At 40.6% G+C, this 23834-nt stretch overlaps 1 protein-coding gene across 1 annotated transcript; it reads left to right on the forward strand.

Annotated features, from left to right (window-relative positions):
• The first annotated feature begins 1463 nt into the window (after nucleotides 1-1463).
• On the forward strand, nucleotides 1464-19203 carry DCUN1D5 (defective in cullin neddylation 1 domain containing 5). The gene is made up of 8 exons (XM_014600715.3): nucleotides 1464-1656; nucleotides 2952-3043; nucleotides 7080-7150; nucleotides 7554-7645; nucleotides 13151-13259; nucleotides 13356-13460; nucleotides 14272-14374; nucleotides 15397-19203. The coding sequence occupies exons 1-8, from the start codon at nucleotides 1571-1573 to the stop codon at nucleotides 15450-15452; spliced, it is 714 nt and encodes a 237-aa protein (XP_014456201.1). The 5' UTR covers nucleotides 1464-1570; the 3' UTR covers nucleotides 15453-19203.
• The last annotated feature ends 4631 nt before the right edge of the window (nucleotides 19204-23834 follow it).

Raw genomic sequence — 23834 nt, forward strand, 5'->3', positions numbered from 1 at the left:
CTCACCTACACAGGAGTTCCATGAAGACCAATTGCTTGCAGATTACTGAGCCCTGTGTGGTGGTACCGAAACTGGGGGCAACCAGTTGTGGAGTCGGTCCCAAAGCAGCTGCCACCCAGGAAACAGAAGCAGGGGTCCGGACAGGCCACCAATACACAGTGATACCTCCACCCCAAATAAGCCTGCCAAGTGGGGTTCATGGCAGGCAACTGAAATGAACTAAGTGGCTTTCCAGGGAAAGTCTTCTTAAAGCAAGCCCTTGGGGTACCCCCACAGCACCCAGTTCCCCAGGATCAATAAGCAGGGATCCAGATAACCCCCCAGCACCTTATGACCCCCCCACCCTCACCCCCAATGAACCTGAGATCCTGCTAAGGGGGGGGTCCACTGCAAGCCACTTAGCTAAGCAGCTTTCCAAGTGGAATCCTAAAGCTGATTTTACCCAACCTATGGGGCAACCCTGGAGTAAGGGTGCATGCCTTAGCCAGCGCAAGCAATGAATGTTTGGGCAGTAGTTCTTTTGCCCTACAGGGGTTAGGCTAGGGTTGAGGAGCAGTGCAGACTGGGATGCCTGGAGGACTAAACAGACACCAGTTATGGAAAGCTCACAGTTCCCATAAAGTCAATTCATCGCAGGCCAGATTCATAAGAATTGAAGTGCTCCATCCTAAACCATCCTGGCAGGTGTGTCTGCTTGCTGGCATATTAAACCACCTGCAAGACAGTCCAAGCATCGAGCCTGTCCATGCCATGGCTTTGCTCCAGTGGGCTGCCCCAAGAGGACGCAAGGAGGTTTAACACCACCACTTCCTGCAGGCCTGCGTAGCTTCGCCATCGCTCCTCCGGTACTCGGTGAACCTGACTGCCCACCTCCAGGCACTGCATGCAGCTGTCTAGGCCACCAAGAGACGCTGCTCGCCTGCAGGACAGGGCAGGGTGCTGCGACGCGCCTCTGTCCTGGGCGGCAACAGCTGGAGCATCAGGGACTCCCGGGCCTCAAGGCGTCCCCTGGCCCCTCCCCAGGATCTCCGTGGTCTGCACAGAGGCCGGAACCGGCCACCATGCCGGGCCTGGCCCCGGCTCCCAGCACAGGGACAAGGCCAGGCGGCTTAGGAGCAGCACTGCCAAGTCCGGGAAGGAGAGAAAAAAAAACAAACAGCAGCACTGCCTTTAAGAAGAAGCCCAACCCATTTCAAAGAGAGGGGAGTGGGGGGGGTCGCTCCTCAGCCACCGCTCTCCAGCAACTAAAGCACCTTTTCAAGAAGACAAACCTCAATTCCATTTATTCTAAGATTTGGCAACCGGTTTAATAGCATGGAGAGGGGGCGGGGCCTCCGGCAAGGAGGCGGAGCTCGCCGAACCCTCTCCCACTGCTGGTCCCGCCCCCCAAGGCGGGCTCCCCGCTGGCCCCGCCCCCGCGCGCTGTCACTTCCTGCTCGGGGGTTCGCGTCCGGGTCGCACTGCCGTTCCCTGGAGCCGCCGCCGGGTCCCCGCTGCCCGCTCGTGTGCGGCGCGCGGCTGCCGCCGGCCGGGCTGTGAGGGGCGGGGCGGGGCGGGGCGGGGCGCGGCGATGCCGGTGAAGAAGAAGAGAAAGTCGGCGGCGGCAGCGGCGGCAGCGGCGGACGAGACCGGCCTCAAGAAGTGCAAGCTCGGCAGGTACCGGGGGCGGGGGTGGGCCAGGGGCCGCTCGGGCTCGTGCTGCGGGCCAGGGGGCGTGTCGTGGCCCCTCAGGGCCGTGCCCCCAGCGCCGCCACGGAGCTGCGGGGCCTCCGCGGAGCATCGTCCCGGTGCTTCGGCTCTTAAGAAGCCTCGGAAGGGCTCTTGCAGGGGGCGAGCGGGGGACTGGGGAGGCCAGGAGCCGGGTAGAGCCGTCCCGGGGGACCAAGATGAAAGGGGGGGGGTTGGTTTCATTTTTGACATGTCCAAAGGCTTGCAAGAAGCAGCTCTCAGGTGCTGCCCTAGGGTCGGTGTCCGAAACCCCACGAGATTCGTTTTATGGTCACGTTTGTTACTACTTTTTTTTTTTTTTTAATCTTAAATGGACGGAGATGTTATTGCAGTGCATGCAGCTCATCACACCAAGCACCATCTTGCAACTGGTTGAATAGTCTCTCTTTTTTTTCTTTTTTTCCTACTGAATTTTTAACATGAGGCACTGGAAGACCAGTACATGCAGCATCTCGCGGGGATTCTTCTTTTCTCAGTTTGACACGTCTCATTTTCAAATTGAATCATGAATCAGTCACCTGGTTCCAAATCCCCTTTGTCATTTTTCACCTTTTTTTTTTTTGCAGGGGGTGGGGCAGTGTAGCATAAGCTGAAAAGATTAAATTCAACACTTGAAACTCAAATCACAAGTGCTATAGTTTTGTATTAGGGTAGAGATATGAAGACAAGTTTTAAATTACCCCTGGCTGCTGTTTGAATTGCAAGAGTTGTTATTATAAAATAGCATGATGTCAGCTCCAGGGTAGAGGGAACTGTGCACATCCCGGTGACGCTGTAGGAGAGTTCAGGCTCTTAGTACTTGCATTGTAGTGTTGCTTGTTATGGTTTGTTACTTCTCTCCATACATATACAAACCCTATGACTTCTTTAAATGAAATGATAATGTGAATGATGTGGACTTTAAATTGAAAAAGTGTGTGTAACTGGAGTATTTGAATATAAATAGCCTGAATTTCTTGTTGAGCTCTATCGGTCCCATTGATTTAAGTTTGATTTGTGCTGCTTAGTGCTTCTGAAAGCCACTTGCAGTTCAGTATCTGTAAAACTGATAACACTTGGCGCACACATATGACATACGATGTCTAACTGTAGATATAAAGATGCACGCTGTTAATGTTAGCTTGACCTAATAATAAATAGCTTGAAATTCATTGTACAAAATCTTTTTAAACATGAGGAACAGTAGATATAACATCTTGGGTATCTTTGTATATTTCTATAAGCTATTGCAGATCACAAGCCTCTGGTAAAGTGATAAGTGGAGAGGAGCATTTTTCAAGCAAGAAGTGCCTGGCCTGGTTTTATGAATATGCAGGTATGAATGTAATAGCAGCCATGTTTAAATGTTAATATGGTTTACTGGGAATGGTTAAGCTGATTTAACTAAACAAATTTAACTAAATGTATGCCTCTTCACATTAATATTTTTCTGAATACATAGACCACAGGAAGCATGCAGATTCATATTTCTTGAATAGTTATGTTTACCCAGCTTCTTGTGTATCTCTTTCTTTTCCATCTTTGTCCTTTCTTTCCCACTTAACCAACACTTCAGTTACCTTAAGTAAAGTTACAGTAATAGGCAACTGCTCTTACACTGTATAGTGGTGATTCAGATATGTGTCCTTCCTATTGATTTTTTTTTTTTTGGTGCAGGTGGGTAGTATGGACATGGTTCCCTGTACAGTTTCATTGCATTCAGTTTAAACAAAATTAAACTATGCAGTAGATGAAACAATTAGGGGAGCCATTAAATAGTTAATAATTCTGTCCTATCTTGTTTACACTACAGCAAACTGATATTGGCTTATACTTATTAATTTTTGTGCAAATCTGTATATAACTAACATCTCAAACGCCAAAGGATTGTTACAAATATGTTAAAAGAAGCTCTCCTTTAACTGTTTTGTAACTAATTGTTCATCTTAACAAAAGTATCTCCTTTGCATAATTTATTAAACACTCATGGGGAGAAGGGTGGCTTTTTGTCTCCTGTTCATTAACAGTTTCCAAGGCCCAATTTAATTGTTTAATGATTTGCAGAGCCTTCCTTTTTTAGGCTGCTTGATAAAATCTATCATAAATAGTTGGATGACAGGATGTCATTGCTAGCCATTTCCAATGAGTTCGTAATTTTTATTGGGTAGAAATTGGATCAAGCATCTGCATCAAAACTGACACTAGTTAGTACTCCTATTGACAGCTTTTCCAGAAACGAAGTAGTAGTAGAACTACCCTTTTAGCCCTAACAGTGATACCTCCAAAATCAGGTTTGAGGCATATTAGCTTGGACTCTCTATCTGCCACAGCTTTCTTGTGAGGAAACTAAAGGATTTCAGTCACTTGGGCTTGTGGTTAATAATGGTTTTGTATGAACTAAATGCAAATGGCATTTAGTTTTTATTATATGGAGTCTTGGGGTATAAACGGATGTTGCCTTAGTGCCGCCATAAAATCTTTTATGGTGGCACAAAGGCCAAGCAGACAGACTTCCATACCCCTTGTCACACACCACAAATGCCCAAAGTTTGTGGCTGTGACATGGGTATGTATGATCTTATGCAACTGTTTTGAAGCCAACCTCTGTTTGTTTTAAGGCAGGAGAGTGCAGGCAGCCTGGAGCTGCTCTCACTCTCCAGCCACCCCAGGCAGGTGCCCCCAGAGCTTCAGGGGTCTGATTCTGGCATGCCCTGGAAATCCCCATTCCTGGGGCATGTGGGACCAGGCCTCTGAACCCCCAAAAGCTCATGTCAATGCTCCAGTACAAAATCTTATACTCTGGCTGATCAGAACAGTCCTGGGGCTGGGATGCCAGTGTGTTAACCTTGCTCATGTGCATCCCAGCACTAGAATGCCAGTCAGCTGACTGGTGGTCTCAGCTCCAGGACCCTACCGGAGATGGCATTCCCCACTTCCAGAGACACACCCCAGAGGTTCCCTGGGGAGCATCTCTGTAAATGTGTTACCCATTGTCCCACAGGATCAGCATATTAACTGCAGATCACCTGAAACAGTTCTAATGTGCTGAAACGCATCCTGGCACAGCTGATCTGCTTCATTGGTGATCTCTATTTATACTCTCACATTTAAATAAATAAATAAATAAAGTGTGCGCATGTGTGTATTACTTATGCACACGTTTCCGTGCACATTTTTTTTTTTTTACATTTAAATGTACCTTTACATACTTTTTAAATGTATAAGTATACTCGTGTATATAAATAAAAATAAAATATACAAGCTAATTAATATGCAATAATAGTGGATTACATGTTTTTATATAAACATTTAATTTTTTTTTTTTAACTGTTGTGCATTGTGAGAGAACAAGTAACAACAGTGATGTTATAACACTTATTTGCATGGTTTTGTAATAGTGACTTGTGCTAAGGACCTAGTGCTGAAAATGTGGTCAATTAATGCCCATCAAAGTCTGTAGGCCTGTTAATGACAGAGAAAATTTCTTATGTATATGTGTTTGCTAGATTGATGCCTAAATTATTATGTATCTTCTCTGTCATTACTTCTTCACAAGATCAGGTACTTGACATCTGTATACTGTCATACATACTTTTTTAAACCAGTGATTGTACTCTGCAATACCTTGCAAGAGACCCACGTTTGCTTTCCCATCTGTCCAAAGCAAACTTATTCCGTGTAAGGACAGCAACTCAGAGCATTCGGACTAGACTACCACTCTAGGCCACACCAGATATTTAAATATGTTGTAATTGCCAACCTAAAAAAGGGAGTTTAATGAAAGGTAATAGTCATAATGCAGATAACTTAAGATGTATGACAGGGTATAAACAGCAATACAGTAATGGGTCCCTTACTTTATTCATGGGTGACAAAAAAATAGTTTCTAAAATTACTACATGAACTACTTGGGGTTTAAAAACACAGGCTGCCTATACACATGCTCAAGAGATGGGGTGCGTTTTAACTGTAGCAGTTCCCAAAAAGCCATTTTAATTGAAACACCTCATTGTCATGTTTATTAAGCCCCCGCACATTTAAAAATGGCCACAGGGATGCTTTAGCTAAATCACAGTCAATGAGGTTTACATAAAGCACCCCCGCAACCATTTAAAAAAGTGCAGGGGTTTAATACACATGGCGGTGAAGCGGTGCTGGAGTGTTCTAAATGCAAGGCAGAACAGACTCTTAATTGAGTCTGCTCTGATGAGTTCTAATTAGAACGTGAACCATCATGTGTTTAGATAGTCATAATGTTTTAATAGATACTAAAATAGTATCTGTTTTATCTCTAGCATCTCTCCAATGGTATGTGAGGAGAACTGCTAACAATGTGTCCATCAACTTCATTAATAGTCCAGAAGGAGTAGTTGTTGCAATAAGCTCAGGAGAAATATTTGTAGTACCCAAAAGAGGTTTGCTGAAAAAATTTCATGGATAAACTGCAGAATATGTCTGTACGTGCTTTTTAATGTGCCAGTTTTGCTGCTTCTAAAAAGCCTTTTTGTACAAAAAGGAAACAAGTAGCAACCTATAATGTAGAAAAAAAATCATTGCAGTTCTAATTGAAATTATATTAATTTTGTACTTAATTTTTTCTTTGTACATATTAAATTTATTTCACTAATTTTTATAACAACAATACATACAAAATACCAACTTATGAAGTGAAGGTTATGGGAAATTTAATAAGAAAATTCATTAATCTATGAAATAATTAATTCCATATCATTTGAGAGTTCTTCCACTTGCATATCTGCTTTTAAACCAAATCTGCAGTACTTAAAATAGTAGTGATGAAAACAAGTTGCTTTCAGCAAATGCTTTCTTGACAAAATAGTTATAGGACTTCTTGTTGACTGGGGATATGTCTACAGTGCACTGTGACATGGAGGTATGCAAGCTAGAGTTAAATTAGCTAATTCTGGTTCTGTAAACAGTCTAGTCATGGCAAGAGAGCTCAATGCAAGCCTCAAAGCCTATCTGAGAAACAGAAGAATTGGCCCACACTGTGCTTGCCATGTAGTACTGGTGTTACCTGACCTAGGTAGTTTAAAGCTAACTTAAGTATTACTGTTATGATTGCATTGTAGCTATATTGTATGTCAAAGCGTGCTGAAGGTGTCTGAGTTGCGTTGGCCTTTAAATCTTTCTAAGGGACGTAACTGGTACCCTCTCTTCATCCACCCTCGTGTTGTAGATGGAGTTTGTTTCTAACTCTCAAACTATTGAAATGAATGCAAACAGTTCCTTATGGTGTCAGTTTTTAAATATACTTTTCAATTAGCAGCTTTTATGCTTGTATGCATCAGTACTGCTCATAAATTTGAATACTTTGTATAACTCAGTCTAGTTTCTCTTTGGTTTTTAAGGTCCTGATGAAGTTGTAGGACCAGAAGGTATGGAAAAGTTCTGTGAAGACATTGGTGTTGAGCCTGAAAATGTAGGTTTTACTGTTGCACACTAATAGGAATTTTGAGTAAATAATTTGATTATATTTAGATTTATGCAAATAACTGTAACTACAGTAAGTAACAGGGAAATTTATTGTGGCTTTTTAGTTAGGGGGATTTTCTTGTTTTTAAGACTAATGTGAGGGTTTCGATCAAGATTTTAAATGTCAGTAATGTTCTTAAGAGCATAACATTTAAGGGAAAGATTGTTCTATACATTTAAATAATTAAAAATGTTAATATATTTTAAAATACAGTTAAACTGTCTTTACTCCTGAATGCATTAAATTTTCTTTATAAACGACTAGAGATCAATCACTACTACTAAGTTAAAGTAATAATATTTTTCTTCTTTGTATGGTGAATATTCCTCTTCCCCCCCCTTTTCCCTAGATCATTATGCTAGTTTTAGCTTGGAAATTAGAAGCTGAAAGCATGGGATTTTTTACCAAGGAAGAATGGTTAAAGGGGATGACCTCATTACAGTAAGAGCTTTATTTTTTATATATATTGTGATATGTTCAAATTTGTTTTGAAGCAGCAGATTGATTAATTATCCTTTCCATTTCTGGGTAGTATGCAGGCTTGATAAGTTAAAGAACATTTTTTTCCTTCAGGTCAGCAGTTCAAACCTTTCCTCAATCAGTCCCTGGGAATAGCTGCAATCTGCCACTAGAACATCAGATTGGTCTTGCGTGACCCTAATAAACTAATGTCTTAATCATATTTTTGAATGTAGCTGTGGCCAGCAAAAGGTTAATGGAATAGGTATGGGAATATTGTTAAGGCATTGTGGTGGGTACTGTTTCTTCCCTCTTAGCAGTTTGGCTAAGTAGAAGCTAGAGACTAATTTTGATCCTCTAATTGTCTGTCACTCGTATCATAATGGGTAGACTGGTGGTAGTAACAAGTAATATTTAGGTTGCATGATACTCTCCATTTATAAAATATTCCTTCCTTTTCTTTGAGAAATGCTCTTATCTCACCTGTTCATGGTAGTCTTTGATATTCATCAGTGGGATTATTCTTGAGCCAGAGAAGCTCTTTTTTCCCCATAATGTTGGTAGTGAGGTGGAAAAAGAGCAAGGCCAGACTCAACCTCCATGTTCCTCTAGTTGCCGGGATCCTGCTGGGAGAGCATAAGTGCAAAATTCTTTGCCCATATCAATGGGTGTTCAGGGAAAATAATGTCAGCCCAGGCTGTGCATTGTCTACATAATCTTCTACCACCCAACGCTTGGTTCGAGTAGCTCGTTTTCCCCATCAAAGTTCATGATAAAGTGCAGACACTCCCCTCAACTCCTGGTGGCAGGAGGGTGGGTTAGGTTCGACTTCCCAATCCCAAGCATCTCAGGATCTCCAATCCATCCCTCTTTTAATAGGCATCAGGAAAAAAGCTGTTCTTTATCTATTTGCCCATAAGATGTTACATAGGGGATTTACAAAAGCGTTTTAAGCAGATCAGAAGATGAATACAACAAAGGACATTGCTTCACTTTGTATGGTCTGTTTTCCCCGCCCTTCTCCATCCCCTGCGCCCCCATTACCAGCTCCCCACACTCAAATGGAATCTGGAATCCCGAGTTAGGTGCCTGCGTTCCATATTGCATACATGAGGAAATTTTAGGTGATTTTTAGAATGATGATACAAAAAATAATAGGCAGGAAACCATCTAAAATTAGCCAACAGAAAACCCTGGGACAGTGAGATTTCTGTAATCCTACCCCTTTCCAGAACTTAGGCACCAAATCGGTGCTGCAGGCAGGTGCTCCTACCCACTCAGGATCCACAGCCTGGAATTCTTTCCTATGACTATGTAACTACTTTCACTCTTCATTTAAAACAAGACTGGAGAAGGAGGCAGTAGTGGGGATACCTACATTTTAAGTAATACTCAAGTAGTTGGAGCTCTTGCCCAGAAAATAGGAGACTAAAATGCAAAATCTTGTTTTTCACCTCCCAAGAGAATACCTCAATCCCCAGACTAAGGTATTCTCCTTCCCTCCTGGTAACTTGCTTATAGGTTCAGCTGTTTTAGCTCAGAGTTTGAACCCTCAGCTTTAACACTAGCCTAGCCCAGTGGTTCCCAACCTTTTTTAGACTGTGAACTGGCAAACCACGGACCAGCATACTGCAGTCCGGAAATGACCGACATACCGCGGACTGAAAAGGGTTGGCTGCCGGTCTGCAGTATGTGGGTCACTTCTGGTCTGGCAGCCAACCTTCCTGCAGACCAGCAGCCAACCCATTGTGACTTGGTACCTGACTGCGTCCCAGGGGTTGGGAAATCTCTGGCCTAGGTAATCACTGTCTATCAACTGAGCTACAGAAATAAAGGCCCAAGTCATTCAATTATCTAATGATGTAGATAGATGCTTTCTGTAAATCTTACTAAAAACCCAGCTAGAGTAGTCATCTAAGCTAGATCCAAGCTACATCTTAATTCTTTCTAAGTCCAAAAATGCAATACCCAAAACTCTCTCCTCAGCTGCCACATCATATACTGTTTAAAAGTTCTTCAGACTTAAAGTTCTGCTTGCCTAAAACTTCACCATTATGAGTGGTTTGGCACCTAGCTCCTAACTAAGCCTGTTTTAGATCCAGAAAATAGAAGGAAAAATGCCTAGATTTCCAGAGTGGGTATACTTCTACTCCTAGTGATGATGTACCACTGATTTTTTTTTTTTTATGTTAAACAGTAACTGAGTAAAATCCAGAATCAGTCCTCAGAGCAAGCACCGTAACCTAGAACTCCTTCCCCAGCTCAGCTGAATACCCTAACTGCTGCCTACAGAGTCGTTTTCCCCCTTATTTACTCTCTCTGGCCCAGTGAATTTTAAGTTTTGTTCAGTTGATTAGTTCACATTATGGGACTGTTGGGGCAGTGAGGATGCATTACTCTGCTCCTGTTGCAGCTGTGCTTCTACTTTGGGTCTTGAGGCCCTCTGTTAAGCTTCCCCTTATTTGGAAGATGTTGCAGAGTTGATGCTTTATATAACTGGAGCTACAAGCAAAATGGATCCAGTCCTGTAATGTAGTTTTATGCTGAATTGGATCAACTGTGGTAGCACGGATGGTGGAAACCACAGGCCAGTTTTCTTTCTTTTTTTTGCATTTTAAATAAAATTCAAACAAAGCACACTTACTGCAATAATATTTGTTTTGGGGTTTAGTGTTGGTGTGACTCTTGTGTTGTTCAAATGCTGCATACTAACCTGTCATTCCATAGGGGTTTTTTCTTTTTTTCTTATTTTTTAAGTGGATAAGTCATCTCTGATATCTGACACTGAATTTTCAAGGAAGTTTGATGTCTTGGAGGCTGTACAAAGCATTTTTTTTCTATGACCTAAGGAAGAAATTATGACTATAGAAATGATCAATTTTGATTTAAAAAATAAATAAATTGTGAGACTAACTTTAGCCTAAAGTCTGCTGGCTCTGGCTTTTGCAACAGGATGCCAAAGCAGTTTTCTCATGCATACAGCACAGGAAATGAATCCCCTACCACAATATATATAGTAAAGTGCCTATCATTGGTGATATATGTTATCATTATTACACACATTTTAATCTGAATTAAAAATAATTTGTGAGGAAAAATCATGAGATAATTGAGCCAGGTGCTTATATTCATCGTAGATTGGCTTTTCTATATACAAGCAATTCCTTTTGTACTTGTGCCATATTTAATTAAACGGATCTAAAAATTACTTATGTTTATGATCTATATTTACTATTGCAGTTTGCCATAATTATACGTGGTGTCTTACACACCTTCAGTGGCAAATTGCCTGCTCTGACGAGTCTATACTCCAACTGCAAGTGCAGGGGAGCATGTTACGGTTGGACAGGGTTCCAGTAGATAAACTCTGTGCTTGCATCTCTAGAGTGGGTTATTTATAACCCTCTAGAGATGCAAGATTACATAATGTTTGTGTAAAAAAAAAAAAAAAAAAAAAAAAAAAAAAAACACAAAAAAAATTAACTTTTTTTTTTTTTTTTTTTAAACCTGGGGACAATATTTTAATGTTTGGATTTTTTTGATGAATATACAATTTAAAAAAAAAATAACTAGTAATTTAATTTAATTAAATGAAATTAGTTTGTTTGGACCAGAAATATGGTCCAAACAGTTTCATTGTTTGCATATCTATTTTAAGACAGCTATTTATAAAGTTAACACATGATTTAAGTATATAACTAATAATTCTTGTTGAGTACACACTATAATGAGCAGAGGAAGGCCATCAAATGCCAAAAAAAAAAAGTTTACCAGGTGGTAGTCACAACAGTAGAAAAGACTAGTAATTATTGGATTTATCTGAATCCAAGACAACTCTGAATTTGAGAACCCTGTGCGCGCCCCCCCCCATATTAAATTCTGTATATGGAAAATTAATATATTTGTTATCATTTTCCAGATAGAGAATCTAACTATTAAAGGGTTGTCTTAAATTTCTCCCGTCTCCCTACTTGTACAGCAGGGAAAGCAGCAGCAGGTGGCCCCCTTGCCCTTTGCTTTCCCAGAGCCTCTGCCTTCCCCCTCCTCCCCCTCCCGCTGTCAGACTGGTTCCAGCTTGATTCCCTCCCAGGTCTCGGAGCATGTTTCCATGAGGTTCGTGCCCAGGAGGGAATTGAGCCACGGCAGTGCTTAACTGTGAGAGCGGAGAGAGGGAGCAGAGGCTGCAGCGAAAGGCTGGGGCAGGAGGTGGGCAGAGGTTGCTGAGGGCAGGCAGAGCAGGGTACAAGCAGCTGCTGTGGTGCTGCCCTGAGCTTGGGGCCAGAGTGTAGCTGCCTGCCTCCTCCCTCCACTCGAATCAAGGACAAGGGGCTTTTTCTCCCCATTCTGATTTGTGGAGGGAGGGGGAAGAGAGGGGCATCTCATCTTGGATTTGAGTAAATATGATATTCCTTTGCCAGGGGATACACAGTGGTTCTCAACCTTTATTTTGGAGTCGAGGCACTCCTCATTGGTCTTGAAGAATCTTTTCCGTAATGTTTGTGAATTGAGTAGCAACCAATTTTAAACTAATTTACACATTACAATGTTTGCCTAGCCCACGTAAGGAGATCGTAGGGGTGAGAAATTGACCGAGCCAGAAGAAGCCTGCGTTTGTCTCATCTGCGTAGCTTGTCTCCTTGTACCTTGCTTATGTTCTCATACCTTGCATCACCCTTCAAGGGATCTGGCAGCTCCCCAGGGTGCTCCAGCACCCTGGTTGAGAATCCCTGGGCTAACAAAACCAAGGATTAGGAGGACATGGCTGGGGAGGAGGCACAGGACCTCTGCAACTGTGCTGGAAGGTTCTTGATGTGCTATGTAATCTGCACAGTAGGATCACCAGGGAATGCACATGAAGTATAAGCAGGGGGGTTCAGGTATGTAAATTAGATCTTCTGTTGGTAATCTAACCAATATTTTCTATTTAAGAAAAGAGATGCAAAGCTGAAAAAAATATTCAATACAGTCTATTTTTATGGCAAGAGTTTAGCATAGTAACTTCATGAGCAGGAGCTTATAGACATCTATTTTTTTTAATACTTTATTACTTTTCTTTTCAGTTAAATGGCCTGCTATGCTTGTATCTGTTCATAACTTTAAGTCAAGTTATATAACTTTAACAGGGTTGCTGCAGAGCCTTTGCTTCTGAAAACTTTATGCCGCTCGGAGTCCCATAGAATACCTTCAGTGAATACCTTATTTCTTATAATTATTACCTATTAAATACCTTATTCACATTTAACAGGTATAAGGGTGGCAGCATTTGGTACTTCGGAATCAAAAACACTGTATATTGAAAAGTGAAAGGAGAGACTTTTATACAGTATATTTTTCAACACTTCTAAAATCAGGGTTTATATTATTAATTCCTGGGCAATTGATCTTTGCTCACTAGAAATGTAAACTCTTAATTGTACATACCCTACAGTCTGTCCTCCTTTTTTATTTGCTCTTCTGAAATTCATGTTGTTGTTTATTTACTTTAAGGTGTGACAGCACAGAAAAGTTACAAAATAAGTTTGACTTTTTGCGGTCACAGCTGAATGACTTTTCTTCCTTTAAGAATATCTACAGATATGCCTTTGATTTTGCAAGGGTAAGTCTGTTTAAATTATTTACAAGAAACAAAATATGATAGCAAGCTATGTGAGGTCAGGTACTTTGAGTACTACTTCTTTATTTTTAATTTTAGGATAAAGACCAACGAAGTCTTGATATTGACACTGCAAAATCTATGTTAGCTCTTTTGCTTGGAAGAACTTGGCCACTGTTTTCAGTATTTTACCAATACTTGGAGGTATGTGTTTTTACCAAATACTTAAATAAATAAACTTCTTTTTCAGTGGTACCAGTGCAGTGAGTTGCTATAAAAAGAAGTTGGAGGTTGTGCTCCTTTGTTTGAGGATACAGCTCTATTGCTTTTCCATTTTTCCCTCGGTTGGCACTTTTATGAAATAGTAATAGCTTCTGTATGTTTCACAGAAGATTTTTTTCCCACCTCATTCCTACCACCCTCCTGAGTCAAAGGGAGCTGTTGGATAAGTAGCTGAAATTTCTTCCTTCTCAGAATAGAGAGGTAAATTCAGAATTAGGGACCATGCCACCTTCTTAGGTCATTTCATGTCCCAGAGTGAATATCTACTTTAAATCATACATTGAAGTGAAGGCGAGTTCACATTTGTGGAAACTGTTCCTGCTAGAAACTCAGATGAGTATAAGCCTGATTACATTTATGCCAAAATGTAACTCACATCTCTTGTCCAAGCTTCACGGTAACAGGCACTAGATTTCCTGTCTATTTTGTCGTCTTCAGGCTATTTACCAACTTGATTTTTTTTTTTTCCCTCAAATAAATCCCTTTGGTTACCACTTTGCGTGGAATATGTCCTCACCATTTTATATTTGGTGGTTAGCTGGTGTCATATGTCTTTAGATGCCAAACTGATGAATATCTTGTAAACTGGTGAAATTGTGTGCCAGTCTCCAATAATGGATTTGTCAAGAAATATTAAAAAAAAATACACATACACATGCATATATGAGAGGGAGATTATATTATATATCCCCTGTTTATTTAATATGTATTCAAAATATTTTATTTTGCCTAGCAATCAAAGTATAGAGTTATGAACAAAGATCAGTGGTACAACGTATTAGAATTCAGCAGAACTGTCCATGCAGATCTTAGCAACTATGACGAAGATGGTGCATGTAAGTATTTGTAACAATTGACTGAAGTATAGTTTCTATATTGCCAGTTCTCAATGTAGTAGAAACGAAGTTCCAGGAAATGCAACATTAATTTTTATTTAAACTATTGAGTTATACTTAAGGGGACATTGACAAAAGTACATTTTGGCCACTTTAAATGGGGACAGGGAGCTGTTATTACATGTAGTATACCTGCTTTTACAATTTAACTGTTCTGTCCAAATGATCCTGTAGCATAAGTTAGCTAAATTGTCCTTTGACCCTAAATGAAGCAGTATTAAAATTGCACTCGTTTTGTCTTACATCTGCATGATTCTGCAGCAATAAGAGTTGCATCATAACAGCTTGTACTGGTATCCTTTGATACTAATGCAATCATAGGTCTGTCTGTACCCAGGAATAGGCTAGATCCTCAGTAGTTATTTTGATATTACTTATGTGATGATGTTGCTATGTCGGGTTATACCAAATTAGGATCTGGTTCACTGTCTTTCAGCTTGTGTATGATACCATGGGTTTGGCAAAAGGCTCCATTTGAGCACCGATGAATGCTAGGTGCCAGTTATAAAACAACCAATTGCCAATTCATGGAGCAGTGGTGTGTCCTTTTTGCTAATCAGAACTAAAATACAATCAGTTATACTATATTTTATTGCAAATAGCATCTCGTGTTATGTTTCATGATAGGTGATTGCATGCAATTTTGAAATGTCTAGCAAAAAGGAATTCTTTGTTCTTGTTTATAGTAAAACCTTATTAAGATGTTGATTTAATATCTTTCTACTTTCATAGTACCTATTCAGTCAAATGCTTTAAACTTCATCCTAGCCCCAAATAACTCTGCTTTTTGGTTTTTTGGTGTGGTATGATTTTTAATTTTCGTAGACTCCTTCCTGAGGATTAATATTGAACTCTCCAGACAAAATGTTTCTATTGTTTATAGCTTTCTCTCCTCGCCCCTCCCCCACCCCCTTTTTTTAAGGCATTGCAAACATAAAACTGTGAACTTCTGCTGTTTCTAGGGCCTGTTCTCCTGGATGAATTTGTTGAATGGCAAAAAGTTCGTCAAGCATCATAGCACGAACAACTCCAGGGGGGAGAAAAGCAGGATTTTTTTGATGCCCACTTCTATACAAACTAATGAGAAGAATATAAGGGTTGTATTTTCATCCTTATGAAAGACTTTACAATATTTTTTTTCCTTTTCTTAAGGAAGTTTTCTTGTTACATGTGATATGGGCATTGAACCACACCTCTTCTAAGACTGAAAGTTGGAGTTTTTGTTTTTGAGTCTTATGTTAATAGTGTTTATTTCAGAAAAATAAAGAATCAGATTTGTGACAACGGCCTAAAAGTGAAGGATGTCCCTTGAATGTGAGTGTGGTGTCTTTTTAAAAACCAAAAGTTTAAGAGTATCTTTCTTAAAAGTGCCCTTGCCTATGAGGGGGTTGGGTTTTTTTGTTTTTTTGTCTTAAATTCTGGAACTTTTTAAAGAAGTGCTTAACTGGTCTTTTAGTTTGTTGATGGTATGATTGTCTTGTGCTACACAAGTTAAGAATGGTTGACCTTGAGCCTTAGTTAGTGGTTTGCATACTAGTGTTGGGTCATAGTGTGTGCCACAGCTTTCAGTTCTAAGTGGAGACAACAGCTTTAAAATCTGTTTCTCCAGTACCCACTCAGGGCTTTGTCATTTAACGGCATGTCCATGTTAAGTAGAAGATAGCATGGAATATGGCTTCATGCAGTATATGGTTGAACAATAGCCGCCTGTATGTCAAAGAGTACCAACATTAACTTGTCTAGTATGCCTAGGCGGCTGCAAATACTACAGCTTTGCTTTTGGATTGCTTTAAGTGAAAAAGTTCAGTTTCTTTTTTAAGAGGAAAACTAGAAAGACCAAGTGACTTGCCTCCAAGGCTTTTGCTGTTTATGTATGTTAGACTAGAAGCAAGGTGATCCTCTTTAACATCTGCTCCCTGCAAGTTTTTCACAGGACCAGAAGGGATCAATAGATCACCTAGTGTGACCTGTATATCATAGGACATCAGTTTCACCTGGTTAAACCTTTACTGAACCCAAGGGCTGTTTTTCTGTTGCCTTATTTTGGAATCTGAGACCCCCTGGCAACATTTTAAATCTTGGGGAGGCTGATACTACTCCTTAATGAAGACAGATGCTAGACTTAAGTTATAGTGTTATTGATGAGGAAGAAGAATTTAATGAGTTAATGTGGAAGCCCAGAATGAGTGAGAGAGTGAAACATTTGTGATCCCTACCCTGTTGTATTATTTTATTACTCTAAACCAGTAACATCAGGAAACTACAGAGAGTGATCTCAAGGTCCCTTTGTGCCAAAAGCTTCAAACACAAAATAAAAAATGTAGTATGATCTCTGTGGAAGGGACTAAGCCAGGCATGACTTGAAGAGCTTTGCCTCAGGGAAGCGATTCTGTTTTGCACAACACTTTTCCAGGATAACAAAGACAAGGAAGACCCATGCTTGAGGAAAGGTTTATTCTTAAGTTCAGTAACTGTTTTTTTTGTTTGTTTTTTTTCAGTAGGAAAAAAAAATTAAATAATAGTGTGCGTTCATGTTCTTATTCTCAAAGAAAGAACTACTACTCTTCAGATTTAATTACTGTTCAGAGTGCAGAAACATTGACAGTCAGTGCTGTCCCAGAAAAAGTTTTACAAGAGTCACTTTATACTGTAGACTTACACTTTTTCCTCTTAGAACCATAGAAGGATAGGGTGAACCTATATTGGCTAGTGTCTGTGTGCACATGCATAAACTCTATAGCTGATTTAAACATTTTTTTTCAGGCCTTGGGAGAAAGTTCTTAACTTCAGTCCAGTAAATCTGATACGGTTTACAGCCGTTTCTCCCAGTTTATGAAAGTCACAAGTTTTGCATTTGCTTTGCTGGTACTTGCACCCACAACTGAGTGCCTTTTAGTTGAAAATTGTCCTGCATTTCCTACAGAGAAGCAGCGCCAGCCCCTGTAAGTTATTTCAGGAGTCCAAGGATCCACTGGTAAAGGCAGGGTCATAAGGTACATGGGATGAGGAAGCACCAAAAAATTATGTCAAAGATGTATTGTGTAGATGCACTAAATATTGCAAAGACATGCATGAAATAAATCGTTGAACTTTCTTGTAATGACAAGTTTGGGCTGGAAAAAAATAACTTTTTCCCCCACCCTTCTTCACCTCTTTCTTCCCTCCAAGTGTTGGACTACAAGTTAGATGTTAAACATTGTGAAGTGGGGACAGGGGAGGGAATATGCTTTTAAGTAACTAGGAACTGTTGTGAATTCTATTTTAAACAACTTGGTCGGAGCAGGTGGTATTGGTGTATAACAGTGGGAGTGATGCATCTGCCAATGATCAGATGTTCAGATAGTAAATGTGAAGGTAGACACTTTGTAAAGCATAATTTGTATCTCTGTTAAGCTTTTATCAGTATTCCTATAATAAATCCATATTTCAGGGATTTATACCTTGGTTGTGCGTGTGTTTGAGAATCGTGAGTTTATTGTAAAATGTAGGCTGGGAATGAATGTATTTAGAGTAAAAATCAGTATAATTTTTCAAACTAAATAAAAATAGGATTTTTAAGTTATGAGGGTTTGTTGTGCTCATAACTGCAATCAGGTTTGCTCTTTAAATGTGAATTACTGCCTTGTACAGTTTCATTGTGGACTGGTCACTTTAGCTGTTTTACTGGAGGGGAGAGGATGTACTTAACCTCCTTACAGCTTTTTGCATATAAGTGCCAAAAAAGCTATTAAAACATTTATTTTCTTGTGTTCCTGTCCACAAGCCAAATCTGAGCCCATCTGAATGTTTTAGCCTAGAAATTTAGTTTTGCTTTCCTCAGATGAATTTCAGTCTATTAATTTAAATATAGCTGCAACAAGTTTTTTCAATATTTTTTTTTTAAAAGACACTGGATTAAGTTAAAAAAAATGGACTGTCACAGTTATGAAAAACAATAAAAGCAAAGAAACTTAAGCAGTGAGAGATGTTGTGTCTTCCAAAAGCTAATGATGGTGGTGTCTCTGTGGTATTATAAACTTCCCTTTAATTCTGATGACTTCTTCTCAGAGTGTTAGTTCTTTTTAATATTGCTTGTGTCCATGAATTGCCTTGTTTACTTTACTAGAAACAATGTAAATTGCATTTCAAAACACATCATAATTACTTAAAAAGCTGCGTGAGTGGGTAGGGAAGTAATGGTTTCTCATACATATGAGACTGTATATAGAGAATCATATTTAAAGAGTTACCTGTATTTCCTTATAAGATTCTGATGCTGTAATTCTTTGTTTATACCTGCTTAACTCTACATCTGCACGAAGTCAAGCATATTCCTAAGTGTTTGCAACATTAGGGCCTATCTTGGCTCTATTTGTATCTTATTTAACTTTGCATTTTTTAGATTTTTTTTAACCTTTTCCTAAGATGACTGTTTGTAACTTCATGTTTTTATATGGCAGAATTGTTTAAACATTTTGGTTTGACATTACTATGGATGAAAACTTGGTAAAGGTCACATTGTCAGAAGGGTTACATCATCATCTATATTTGAATTCTTGTTTTTCCTTGAGGAATTTTTTTTAACCTGTCAAGGACTTTGACTTTTGTTTAACTGGCATTGACAACTTGAAATTTGAAATGGGGACCACAAATTTAAGTAATACTTCTGTGTATTTCGTTCTTTTTTTTTTTTATAAAGCTAGTTAACAGTTCTTTTGTGCAAAATGTACAAACTTGTACAGTTTAGCCTTGTTCAAATATTGAATAAAAGTAAATTATATAATAGGGCAGACACTTTTTTTTTTTGTTGGTTTTTTTTTACTTCTCCTGTCACAGTGCCTCTTTCAATTATTCATGTATGTGTATTCTGTTGTACTTATAGTTGTCATAAAACTTGTTAGGAGTGATGTTGAGACAAAAAAGACCTTGAAAAACACCTTTACTAAATAAAGTCTCCATTTCTGCATGAGTGGCCAAAAAAGTAGGAGCAGCAAGAGTGGCATGTCAGCTTTTGTACCAGCTTTAGGTCCTAGTCATCATTCCATGTGGATCAATAGCCTAGTGAAAAGTAATTCTTAGAAACTACAGCATCATTGTTGTATTGTTTAAAAGCTCTGTTTCAAAGAGTTTGAATCTGAATGCACATTATGCAACTGAAAAACTTATTACAAAATCATTATGGAAGACCATTCGGGTTCAAATGAGACCAGCTTTTTCTTCAAGAATTCCATGCGCATATTACATATGTGACAAATAAAATCCTAGAATCTCCCTTGAATGGAAAGAGAATAGAAGGTAGCTGGTAAAGCCAGATGCATTTTAAATGTGTATGGGGGGGGGAGCATTACATATTTGTAGTGAAGGAATAATTGTCAAGTTTTTTTGTTCGTTTGTTTGTTTGTTTTTTCAATTTGATTGCTATACCAGTTTAAAAATCCAAAGTTACGTCCTGCATTTTGTGACATTGCTTATCTGTAGAGCTGTTTGGACTTAAAGAAACAAATAAGCAGGAAAACTCCAGTATTTTTTACTAAATCTCCTTCCCAGTTGAATTATAAAGAAGGCTGAATTTCAGTTTTTGAGAATAACAAGATCTCTGCTAGGTATTTTCTCACTCTCTTAAATTGGGTTTACATGCATCTCAGATATAGATACAATATTGTAAGAATATTCCTAAGTAGTTGGAATTCTGTTTCATATAATATTAAGGCTTTTTCTTTTCCTGAAAATTCCCACTAGGAGATGATTACCTGCATTGAATTAAGCAGCTTTAAATGAGCAATAAATGCAACAGCAGGGATGGTTTGTAGCCCAGTTATTATAAGAGCATGAGAAAAATTGTACTTTTTTTTTATTATTATTATTTTTTCCAGGAAGCTTCATATACATAGTGTGAAAGAATGCATGAAAACAACTTGGAAAAAGTATCAGATGCAAAAAGTTGTTTCAGTAATTGATAGTAATAAGTGTTACATCCTACATAAGTGTTGGGGTGATAAGAACTGTAATTTCTGCCAGTAGGGTATTGTTTATCTAAGACAGTGGGCACCAATTTCTTTTGGCAGGCATGCCACAAATTAGCCCTGCACCCTCCATGAGTGCCTTTCCCTTTTCCCCTGCCCAATCTGCTGCTTTGCTTTTTGCTCCCTGACTTGTGCTTTCTGCCTGATCTGTGACTCTACTCCCTGCCTCCTCCCTAGTCTGCTGCATGACACACACATACACAAACTGCCCACACCACTTGTGGAATGTGCGCTGCAGGCTGACCACCCCTAATCTAAGACATACATTCCTTAACCACTGCTAAATTCTGGCAAATTTCCACTGAAAACCACATTAAACCATGACACCATAAAATAATAAAAAGAGAGAGAAAATCACCAAAGTGGTTCTATTTTCAAACCAGTGGTTATTTTAAATTTTCATAGAGTTTTGCAGATAAGAAATGAAGCAGTGGTAGTAGTAAAGTGCTGAACTCTACAGGTGTACTTTGACTAATGGATTTGACTTAAATATTTCATACGTGTGAATCCACTCTCAAGCTTAACACAATCTTATTGTGATATATTGATATAATTTATGCGACCTGTACTTTAAGTGCCTTATGGTTCTCTTTGAGGAATTCCGTTCTGCAATGAGCTACACCCCTGCACTTACTCAGAGTTGCATGTTCATACACATTTACAAGGCAGTATAGGCTGTTTTCAACAAAATACTTTTGCCTTTGAGGGCAGGCAATACAAACAAATTGTCTCTCATCCCTGTGCCATGTACGTTTCTGATTGTTTATTTATGGATCTGGAAACCAAGATGTGACTACACCCAGGACAGTGAATAGCTACACAGAGCCCAGGTGAACCAATTGAGTGCTGTGTAGGTAAAGAGGTACTTTTCATTTCTGGATCAAGGCCTAGGAAGCTATGCAGGAAAAATCCCATACTAGAATTCAAATGTACAATTTGTATGGCTGCTTTATTATTTGTATTACGACATGGCCTAAAGTCCCAGGGCAGGTGTATGAAGATACAATATAGACTTAATATATTTAGAGAAGATACTGTTTCTGCTTCTGCTGCACAGGACTCTTAGCTGCAGAAATAGTATGTATGGTTCCACAGAGCAAGGTAATGATTCCAGGATTGCTCAAGAGTATTTGCATATCTTGTGACGCTCAGCTACAAAAGTTGCAGATGACTTGGTATTTTAAGGTGAGTAGAGAAAGGGATGTGGTTAGAGGATTTTGGCATTATATGAATCTTCTTTCTCCTTGCAGAAGAGGTGCTATGACTGCTGAAGCTGCTGTAGCCACTGTTCAGCCTTGGGATAAAGATGCCTTCTCTTAGATCTTTTTGGAGCCTTAGTACCAAAGAGTCAATTTCCAGTACAGGCAGTCCTCAGACTTAGGACACAATTTGTTCCTGAAAACCGTGTCGTAAGTCAAAGTCATAACTCGGAACCAATTTTCCCATAAAAACAATGTAACAAATGTGGGATCGGTTCCTTTACCACTCTCCACACAGCTGTGTCCAGCTGGTAAGTCTGTTGTGGGGGGGAAGGAAGAATCGAAGGGGTGTAGGGGGCAGATCAATGCCCCCACAGTGAGGGAGGGGTTGTGGCTAGGGCTGGAACAGGCTGGGTCAAGCTGCACAGCCAGGGCAGGGGGGTGCGGGGAAGGGGTGGAGTGGGGTGGTTCCTGCTGCTGCATGCTGCTGGTCTGGGGGTGGGGTGCATGTGCCTCAGATATGCACAGGGCCAGAACAGTGCCAGGCTGCGCTCCAGGCGGAAGGCACTGGGTGTGGGGGCTCTGCTCTCCTGCCACTCGCTCATCCAGGGCAGGGAGCATGGGACACAGGCGCAGCTTGGCATGGTGGTGCTGGGAGCAAGAGCTATGCCCTGCCGCCGCTTGTCCAGCTGGGGCGGGAGACACGGGGCAAAGGCACAGTGCTGTGCTGTCTTGGACAAGTGGCATGCAGTGGCTGGAGCTGCCCTGGCCTTCCCATGCCTCCTGGATGACCTACAGCTTTGCCCTGCCCCGCCCTGGCTGGGCAAGCAGTGGCAGGGCATGGTGGGAGCATGTGCCCCAGATCTGCATGGGGTGGAAGGCAGAGCAGGTACTATGGAGGTGCTGCAGCCACCCTAAAATTTCCCATAGTCCCCGCCGCCCAAGTGGAGCTCAGCCTGGTGCAGCCCTGGCCCCGGCTGCCCTGCACAGATCCAGGGCACGCCCCCACCATGCCCTGCCACCACTCACCCAGCCAGGGCAAGACAGGGTGGAGCAAAGCCATGGCTCATCCAGGAGGCACAGGGATGCTAAGGTGGCTCCCACTCCTGCACGCCACTTGTCCAAAGCAGTGCAATGTTTCTGTCCCACACACCCCCACCCCAGCTGGGGGTAGGGTAGAGGCTGAGTGCCACCACACCTGCCCAAAGCAAGCTGTGCCTGTGTCCTGCACCTCCCCACCCTGGCTGGCTGAGCGGCGGGAGGGCAGAGCCCCTGTTCCCAGCACCTTCCACCCTGAATGCAGCCCTGGCCCTGCTCGCCCCATGCAGATCTGAGCCTGCCCCCTTGCCCTGGCTGGGTAGCTTGCCCCAGCCACAATACCTCCTTCACTGTGGGGGCATTGATCTGCCCCCTTTCTCTCCCCCCCACACTCCTTTCCTCTCCCCTTCCCCCCACCACACCAGACTTACCTGCTAGACACAGCTATGTCATGCATCATAAAGGCAAAACCTGCATTGGAACTTCGAAACGGTGTCAATTTACAAATGTTGTAAATGCCTTTAATTGTAATTCAGTGTAAGTTGAGGACTGCCTGTATTTGAATGGTTCTGTCGTAAGAACGGATTTAGGATTTTTGTTTTAATTTGTGATTTTTTTTTTCCATTTATTTTCTGAATCTTAAACTGAATCATTCTACAGCTGCTAACTTTTTTTAATGTTTCTTTTACTGGGGCAGGGATCTCTGGCAAAAGGAATGAACACTCATCTGTGGAAAATGTCACAGAAAAAGATGCCAAACTTAACAGTATTCTTAGGAAGATAATTATTATAACTAACACTGTAAATGAACTGCCAAGACTCTTTGCCAGTGTTTGTTTCATGGAGGAATTGTATTCGCAGAGGATCTTCTTACTGTACAAGGAACTTGTTTTCCTTTACATGACTTCCACTCATTTACTCAGGCAATGCAATTACAGTGCACATCCTGCAAAATCAAGGATGTTTTATACTGAACTACAGCATACCAGTATATTCAAAGTAGAAGGCATGTTTTAAAATTCCAAGGCACGTGAAAAGAGCTACATTGTCTAAATATTAATTAAAGGCAGTGACCTGAGGAAGGGCATTTTGTGCTTGAAAACTTGTGTAACATCTCTCCTAACTGTAAAGTTGGTCCCAGAAAAGACGTCACCAAAAAAA

This window comes from Alligator mississippiensis, chromosome 1 (genome assembly GCF_030867095.1).
Source record: "Alligator mississippiensis isolate rAllMis1 chromosome 1, rAllMis1, whole genome shotgun sequence".
NCBI classification, from domain to species: domain Eukaryota; kingdom Metazoa; phylum Chordata; order Crocodylia; family Alligatoridae; genus Alligator; species Alligator mississippiensis.

What these genes read in the sequence shown, in the direction of transcription:
- DCUN1D5 (XM_014600715.3), top strand. Translation starts at nt 1,571, where the DNA reads ATGCCGGTGAAGAAGAAGAGAAAGTCGGCGGCGGCAGCGGCGGCAGCG. An exon ending in CTGGTTTTATGAATATGCAG is followed by an intron (nt 3,044 to 7,079) that starts GTATGAATGTAA and finishes TTGGTTTTTAAG; the next exon opens with GTCCTGATGAAGTTGTAGGA. An exon ending in ATGCCTTTGATTTTGCAAGG is followed by an intron (nt 13,260 to 13,355) that starts GTAAGTCTGTTT and finishes TTTTAATTTTAG; the next exon opens with GATAAAGACCAACGAAGTCT.